The sequence below is a fragment of the Gavialis gangeticus genome, unplaced genomic scaffold, assembly GCF_001723915.1.
Source record: "Gavialis gangeticus isolate Ggan-Ray unplaced genomic scaffold, GavGan_comp1, whole genome shotgun sequence".
NCBI classification, from domain to species: Eukaryota; Metazoa; Chordata; order Crocodylia; family Gavialidae; genus Gavialis; species Gavialis gangeticus.
This window is the reverse complement of record NW_017729015.1, coordinates 13,346,795-13,355,727: the sequence shown is the minus strand read 5'-3', so window position 1 is coordinate 13,355,727 and position 8,933 is coordinate 13,346,795. Positions and strand designations below refer to the sequence as shown.

General features: G+C 47.6%; 1 protein-coding gene across 3 annotated transcripts in view; it reads right to left on the bottom strand.

Annotated features, from left to right (window-relative positions):
* Positions 1–8,933, bottom strand: part of CSMD2 (CUB and Sushi multiple domains 2) — a 795,490-nt gene that overhangs the window by 26,828 nt on the left and 759,729 nt on the right. For all 3 annotated transcript variants that reach the window (XM_019512241.1, XM_019512243.1, XM_019512242.1), the window contains 2 exons: positions 6,444–6,617; positions 5,417–5,590 (listed from right to left, as the gene is read on the bottom strand). In XM_019512241.1, the coding sequence (XP_019367786.1) occupies positions 5,417–5,590; positions 6,444–6,617 (348 nt within the window). The remainder of the gene's footprint in view (positions 1–5,416; positions 5,591–6,443; positions 6,618–8,933) is intronic.

Genomic DNA, 8,933 nt, shown 5'->3' with positions numbered 1-8,933 from the left:
TCTGTGCTTTACTGGTCTCGGTGTTCCAGCGTTTATGGCAATTGTGCTGCTTCCTGCTCTCCTGCTGCACGGCTCTGTCTGATCTCTTGTAACTGGTTCTTTTACATCTCCTCTGTTCCCGCTGCAGCGGCACTGCGGTTGTTGTGAAAGGCCGTGCGGTGAGGTTGTCCATCTACGTTCTGCTCTGCCACCCAAGAGCTCTCTCAGAGTCCTGCTATTTTGTGGTGATAGATGGTGACCGGAGATGTTACTGCATCTCAGATACATCATCTCTCATTATGCCTAGTTTGGCCCAGTCCATCAGAAGATGGATACACACAATTCAGAAGGAATACCTGCTTTACCATTAGAGCATACATTTGCTCTTTTTTCCCCAGTGTGCAGACATGAGCTGGGAATCAATCGAACCCAGGCGGAAATGCAGTGAGTTTATATGAGGTTACAGATATATGTAACAATCGCAGCCATATCAAAGGCCATTGATACCAGCTGTTATGACGGTAAAAGCGAAGTTTGCATGATCTAGGAGGGAAAACTATGGCAGCAAAACCTCTGCAGCTTTCATCCTGCTTCAGTGAGCATCCAAGTTGGGCTGGTTTAGTTGCAGGATGAGGTGGATGCAGCAGTTAGCTTCCAACAACCGATGAGTCCTTCTTAGCAAAAGCTTTCCCTCCCTTTGAAAAAAAAAAAGTGAATGGGTTCTTTCATCTCAAGTCCCAAGCTGATCCAAGATGTTACAGCCCCTTATCAGGGAAGCAGCACAGCAAGCAAGTCTTATTGAGAGAGGGTGATGGATGACAATCCTGGATGGGTTCATAAGGAAGCAGAAACAGCCACGAGTATCGTATCAGGATCAGTATCCACCCCTGCAAGCCCTAAGATGCTGCCACCGTTTTGACCTGGTCACAGAACCAGACTCAAATCAAGGGGGCAGGGACCTCGGGCGGTTCATCTACTTCAGGCCCCTGCTCCAGGCAGGGCTGTTTTTTGCTTAAAGCATCCCAAACAGAAAATCTGTCTAACCTGCACTTAAAAAGCTTAATAATCTCCACAAGGGGTTTAGGAGATCAGTTCCGGTGCTTGACCACTTTTGCAGCTAGGAAATTCTAACAGCCATCCTGAACCTCCCACGTTGCAATTTAAGCCTGTTCCTTCTTGTCCTATCCTCCAAGGGCACAGAGAACAATGGAGTGATCGCCATCCATGTGTGGGTTTTGTTTCTGGGTTTTTGTTGGTATTTTTGGAGTCTCAGTAGACAAGAAGGAGACTGAAAAGGCCTCTCTTCTGCCAGGAGCGGAGAACAGGGAAAAGGTTCAAAATGGCAAGAACAACCTTGAAGAAGACTCTTCCCAGAAAAGGGCTGAGAACAATCAGCATGGCCAGAGCAGCAGGTAGCCTCAGGTAGCCTAGCTTGTTAAATTAGCCAGTGCAAGACAAGGCAGTGCACGGATGCAACCAGGGTTAAGTGCTAGGCCTGGACCTCCACACTGAGCTGAAGTGAGTTGCCATCTCCCAAGGAGCCGTGGCTCTCATTTTGAAAGAGAACAGGATAAAAAAATAGCGTGTTTAACTGCAATGCTAGTGATGCCAGCAATGCCAAGGGCTCCTACAACATGGTGATGGGCCTGGCATAAATGCACAGGACAGACAGATGCAAAACTCTCGAACCCGTGGTTCAGAGGTGATGCCTTTTATTAGAGCACCTAAGAAATTAAAAAAAAAAAAAAAAAAAAATTTCTGCAAGCTTTCTCAGGCTCAGGGAAAATGAAAGATGGTAAAAAAGTCCCTGTAGGTAGAATATAATCTTCATTTTTTTTGCACAGAGGAAGCTGAAGGTGGAAGTCTGTTCCTCTGGGTCCCTGAGAGTTTCTTTGCGAGTCCCTCTTTGATGTGCAGATCCAGCAGGATTCCTTCCCTGGTGGTGTCAGGTGGCAGAAAGGCAGGGAGGTATAGAAATCTTTCTTGTTGCTCAAAAAAACCCCAAATTGGCTAAAATTCAGCATCTTCCTTGTGTCGGGGATGTATTTGGTAGCTGTGTCAACCCAAGACAAAAAGAAATGCAGAACTCTACATCTCTTTGTTCAGAGATGATACCGTTTATTAGACCCCCTAAGAAATCGCAAAAAGAATGATCTTCTTTTGCAAGCTTTTGGGCTCATGCGCCCTTCTTCAGGCTCGGGAAATTCAAGATGGTAAAAGGTATTGTCTCTGAATCAGGCGTTTTGCATTTCTTTTTGTCTCAGACCAACACGGCGAACAAATACATCCCTGAAAAAAGGACAGAGAGATGCCACCACAGGATGGTCGTGCTTGCAAAATGTCAAGTCATGTCAGACAAGGCTCTTTGGGTCAATCCCGTATCTTTTATTAGACCAAGTCAAAGAGTTGGAAAAATTCTTCTTAGCAAGCTTTCGGGCACAAACGCCCTTCGTCAGGCGGAGGAGGTGTCTGGAGATGGTCCGTGCCCTTGCTGGATGGAGTGGTAAAGCAGCCAGAGGCCAGCACGTGTGCAGGAAATGTCAGATGGGATCCTTCTGTAGTCCCCGCTCGGCTCCCTCTGCTTCTCCATGGCATGTTCAGTACCTCCGTGAGCAGATCCAAACTCTCCTTGGTCATTTGTTCCCCTATCCAAGAGAAGACTCAGATGAATCGGATGTACCCGGGTACAGGAAAGAGCCGCCGGGAAGCCATCGTGCAGCAGAGATAGAAACATCTGTCACTCCTCACTGCAGCTAAGGGGCAACGGGAACATGAGCTCTCTAAACGACAGGCTCGGACATTTTTATTCCTTATGACCTGTGTGATCAACCTCTTCATACAGCGTCCTGACGTGCTTCCCCGAGCTCTCGCCAGGTCCTTGGGAACTGCAGCGAGTCAGTAAACAAGGCATACAAAGTGCAGCCAATTTGGTGCTGCGACACAGGAGCTAATTCAATTCACTTTATTCGGCTCAGTGGAGCCTCCGTCATTTATCACCGGTGCCGTTTCCATGGCATCTGATGGAGGCCCCCAGATAAATCTCAGCATCTCCGATAAAATAAAGAAATAAATAAATACATACCAGCCTCATCCCGCGGATGAGGCAGAAGTTGATGGATGGCGCAGGGTGAAGCACATTAAAATCCGGGTCTCCTGGCTGTATTTTGGGGGCCTGACAGCACCAGCCGTCTAACGTGGCGCGAGAATGGATGAGACCTGAATAAATAATGCCCGTCGCTTGGCCGGGAATTGACGGCTCGGGTCAGGGTTCTGCAGACAGACAAGTCTTTTCCCTTCCTGTGATTTGTGGCAGGGGGACGCATCTGAAGGAGCAAAGTAAATTTCTCTGGCGATAAAAAGGGCCGCGTTTGTCATGCTCGCTAATACTGTGGTTTGATGCACTCCTCCGCAGGTGTGGGTGCCATATTCTTGAGGATTGATGGCAGGGTCCTGCAGAAGGCCTTGCAGAGAGGAGATGATGCATTAAGAGGCAACTCTGACTGAGACATTTAAGAGTCGCTACAGTGGCCAGCGCCGCAGAGACGGCACAGTGTTCCTGGCCAGCTAGCTACATTAAAAGTAGAAAACAGCGGGGAAAAAACCCGACGAGTCCTTTCTTAGTGACACCATCCAACACAGGAGGACAAAGATGTGAATTGGTGGCAGGTAAATTTAGAATCACGCAGGTTTTTTTTTTTAAAATTATTTATTGTTATTATTCTTAGTGCCCAGATAATACGGGCCTGATGTCAGAAATAGAAGAGTTGTGCTGGATAGATAGGCAGCATGCAGTCTGCTTTGGGAATTTATTGCTGCAGAGTTAAAGGCTGTAGCTGGATTGCAAAACAGGTGAGACCATGTTATGACTAATTATAATTATATGCTTCCTTGATCTTGCACGAGGCTTTGGGAGCCACAGGAAACTGGCAAACAGAGGAAGCATTACAATTTGTATCTAAGTCTGCATCCTAACCCCCGAGCTGGGAAGAATCACTCTTGGGATTCAGTTTGCTACGTACAACCCCTTCACTTTTTCGAGGGTGCTGCACTTCTGTGAGGAGCATCTTCCATGCTGGATACGATTCCAATATAGCAGAGGATACACATGTGTGTGCACATGCACATGCGTGCGCGTGCACACACACTGTCCTCCTTTGGTACTGATTTTACCTTGTTCTCCCTGGTTTTGTTGTTTGTCTAAATATAAAAAACCAGTCAAGCTAAGTGGAATGCTATAGCTCCTCTTGGTGGACAGAAACAAACTGGGTGCCTCTCTAATACCGGTAGCTGCACAAGCTATAAAAACAGCATTATAATCTTATGGTTGCCAACAGGTCACTATAGGCATCGCATAGGAACGTCGCCCTCCCAGCTACACGCAGCGCTGCACAACTCAAGTGCGGCAGAAAAGAGGGGACTGCCTTCCTCAGAAGCGCTGTGGAGGCAGGATGCAGGAATGGATGGACCGGTGCTCCAATTTAGGATAACAAACCCCATGAGGCTCTTTCTTGCCACTAGCTGAAGCAGTCAGACTAAAACAAAAACGTCATCAATTAAATGAAAAAGTTACGCTCCTATTTTCTTGGAAACTAAAACTAAAAATGGGTGATTTCTGCGGGCTGGGCAAGAAAAAACGGTACCATGACAAAAAGAAACCCAGAAGCGGCCCATATTTTTGACTGAGCTCAGTCACTTGCTCTACCACAGGCACCTAAATAAATGGCCAGAATTTCAAGAGGCTACCTCCCATTTAGGTAATGCAGTTATTCAGAGGTGGTCATCATCCAGCAAAATCCTCCTGGCATTTCTTACTGGGAGCTGCTAGAGGCTGAGCTTGTAGGAAATTTGTGCCCCTTGATCACAGGGGTCACATGAATAAAAAACCTGGTTAATTTTTGCAGCAACTGGGACTTTGTTGTAAATTCTCAAGGCCAGTGGGCATGGCAAATGAGCAGAGCCAGCTTCTGGGGCCTGCGAAACCTGTGAGCGAAGCAAGCCCACATCCAGGGGAAAGGCCCCCAGTTTTCCAAGTTCTTGGGGGGCTGTGAGGTCTACACCACTGAAAACACAAAACTGAGCTTGCCGTATGCCTGTCTTGTCTGCCAAAGGGAATTGCCTATCTTCCTTCCAGGCCTCACTGTAGAAGACAGGGGGGCCTAGGTAGGAGGAAGGGGAAAAAAGAGGGTTGAGACAGGATTTATGGAGGAACGGTACAGTCACCCACCCTGGCGATCTTCAAAACTGTCTTTATGCCCACCTTGCTGAGGTCATCTGATCTCAGCTGTCTTTCCTGCCCAAGTGCAGGGGGGCTGGACCTGATGATCTGCAAGGTCTCTTCCAGCCCCTAACAACTATGAAACTATGACACCTGAGTCAGCCTGGGTGAGACCTCGAGGTCTTTGACTTTACCCGTGCAGATGCAAGGTGCTGCTCTTACCTATGCAGCTGGGCTGGGTTCCACTCCACGTCCCGTCCGACTGGCAGAACCGCCGAGCTGACCCCACCAGCACCAGCGGGGCCAGGCAGGAGAAGGAGACCGATGAGCGGTACGTGAACCCTCTGTCCTCTCTCCTGCCTTGAGCCGGTATCCCAGGATCACCGCAAAACACAGCTGGAAAAGTGAGCAGATGGCGATGGAGCTCATCACAGACTGGCAGCAGTAATGGGTTACGTTTGTTTCTATTAAGGGTCAAAAACCTCCCGAATCCCTAACTATCAAGCGCACTGATATTGCACAGGAAACCGCTAGCAGCAGAAGGCATGCTGGCTGCTTTCTGGGCACTTCCGTTTGTCAGTTCTCATTTAATTGACTTTTCCCTGCTCCATGTGTCCTAGCAGCTGGGAGGAACAGAAGGTTTCTGGGGTCCCCACCCTCGCCCTGCTCTTTTTTTTGCATAACAGTATGCTTAACATTAAAACCCATCCTTAACTGTACAATGTCGGATCGCCATGTGGTGCACATCACATGCACAGCCCGCTGACTATACCACAGCCGGGGAAAGGGGTAAGGAACGCAGTCAGGTCTTTGTGCTGCTTAATATGAAAATAGGTATTGCGTTGTTGCCAACCGTTCCACAAAAAAAGGGAGCTCAAATCTGGCTTCATCAGCAAGAGGCATTTAACTAATAGGTACTGGATCAGACACGCTGGTTTTAATCCAATCGGAGACCTGCCGCGAGGAAGCATTGCTGTAGTGAACAGTGCCCTTTGTCGGTGCTTTTCAGTCGAGGCCTTCAGACACTTCAAGGAGGACTTCAAAAGAGCTCAGCTCCTCCTGAGCCACCTAAATAAAGCCCCAGATTTTAAGAAAGGTGTTGCATGATGGGGGATGCTGGAGTATGTGCCTTAAAGTGATCCAGGAAGACAAATTCCCTGGGAAGGCACAGCACTCGGTGTCTTTGCCTCAACCCCCACCCCCACCCCCTGCCACATTTGCACACGAACAAACGTGGCGGTCTGCTTACGAAAGCACTGCGGGATTTCTCCGCTCCAGGTCCCGTTCCCTTCGCAGGTCAGGACAGCAGGGAGAGAGAGCTGGTATCCTTCCAGGCAGGCATAGCTCACGCTCGAACCCCAGCTAAAATCAGAGCCCACAACTTTTCCGTTGGGGAGGGCTTGAGGGGATTTGCAGATGATAGCTGAGCAAAGAAAAAAAAAGAAATAAGCACAGTTCAGTTCCGATGACTACTTAACCTCCTTGTTTCCATTAGCAAGTAAACCCACATAGGATCAAAGCCACGTTCAGCTCTCCAAGAAACTCTCAGTGGGTTGGGTTTGCGAGGGGGCTGTGCAAACGTTTCCTGCTATATACATGTGTTTGCAAAGTGTGGGGGGTTGCTTTGAATTTGATGATCAAACACATCCCAAATCAAAGCAGGGTCAGGAGTTGGGTTGGTTTTTTTGCGAGGTCCCACCTAGAATTACAAATCGGATCCAGGACAGTTGGAAACTCAGCCCCAGGTTCTTCAGAAGATCCAGAGAATCTGGCGAATCTAAAAGCGTTTTGAGTGACCAATTAAATAAAAAAATACTATGAATTTCACTCAGTTTGGGTTTTCTTTAGGAAGCGTTGCCATACCCTTGCTTTCAAACTCCTAGCAATGATCCATCCAGATGCTCCACAATAGAAATAGGCAGGGTTTCCAGTTGAGAATAGGGTCATGTTATCTATGATTTTGCTCTAGTAGCTCAAAGTGGCAAGAAACGAAGAAGAAAAAGAACGGAGCACTGCTCTTTGCAGCTGCTGACTCAGATGATAAGCAATCAATTGTATATAATGGGTCTGCTGCGGTTTTAACAGTATCGGTACCATTCAGAGAATGAGGTATTTGCACAGGCACATCTAGGGTCTTGACCAAACTTTTCTTCTCTTGTTATTCTAGTGCAGGTAAAGAAACCCAGAAGTATCTATCTGTGCTAGCTGTCCTGAGCCCAGGCTCTGAAGCCTCAGACAGTAGCTAGTCAGAGGCATAGCAAGGAGCTCAGTCCCTCTTGGGAACTGATTCCTCCCACAGACAAGGGCGTTTCCAAACCCTCTAGGCTCATTCCTCCCCTCACAGTAACATTTCTCCTATAAAAGTCAGACTCTGAAACACTCCCTTTGGAAGCAGGTTTTACTTTATGTCCCTCTGGGCTGCACCCTGAAGGAGAAAGTTTGTGAGTGACATATACCTTGTGCTTTCTCCCGTTCCTTACCTTCTGTTCAAGTGATGAATTATTAGTGCTATGCTAAATCCATTCGGGTTGTCTGAACAGTTTTCCTACTCATTCAAATGGAATTAATTAGGGAAGGGACGAATTATTCAGGCTGATCAACCAGTTAACTGGCCAGCAATCAATGGATAACCTCCAAGGAACAAAGTATTACGGAGGACTAGTGTATTTAGGGAACATCCCAAGGCTTTGACGCAGAAGCCTGAGGGACAGTGGTGGGCTTGAGAGCTCAGGTCAGTGCAATATCAAGGTGGTGAAGGAGACACATCCCAGGAAGAAACACAAACCTGAAAATGCCTTTAACGACGAGCAAACATGCAGAGAAGAAACAAATGAAAATATGTGAAAACCCAAGTGATCTTTAAATGTGAAGCTACAGCAGAGGCTGGAGAAAAGATGCGGGATGGCAGTTCCCCTGCTGAAGGGGAGTGCTTGCCCAGCTGGAGTGCTGCAGCATAAAGCAAAGCTCTTAGACTTTCACTCATTTACATAAGAAACACTTATGAGCGTAATGCAACAGCTAGCAAACCCCAAAACATTAATGCCACCGGATTAGTAAACCGTAAGCCACACTTTGAGAAACCATAAAGCATACAGGTTAAATAGTATACAAGAGCTGGGTAATATCTGGGTAAGCCTGTCAAGGCAAAGCAAAGGCATGGATTATTTATACCTAGTGAACCACAGCAGAGGTTCAAAACAGTGGCCATTACTTTCTGATCTGCTTGTGCACTGGGCTGTTTATGATGATGGATTCTGCCGCCTCTCCCTACGAGATGGAGTAGGTGCTACCTTTTAACAATAATTTACCAAGCACACTTTGGCCAGCTTTCCACGTCTGCTGCATCTCTCCCTCCTGCTGTCTGCACAGTGCTATTAATGGGCCAAGCGTGGCAAGAGGTATCGAACCTCAGTTTTGTTCACAGAAGGCAGTGACTGCTGTAGAGAGAAAACACCTGCCTTTCACTGTCTTTGTGCGTGGTGCCTTTATGCCGAATGCCAAACATGTGTGGGTAGGGGAACCCAACATGCTACTAAATCAGACCGGAAATGCTTTGCCTTGGTGTATATGGAGACAAAAGAGGGTGGGGGGGGGGCAATGGGGCTGTAACATATTACACAGCACCAGGATAATTTCAGAGTCAACAGACTCCTTGCGGGAGAGCTACATGAGTGTTTTTCTCTCTTAAACCACAATGCAGGCCATGCAGCAGTTTCTTTTGGGTCTGCTCCGCATATTG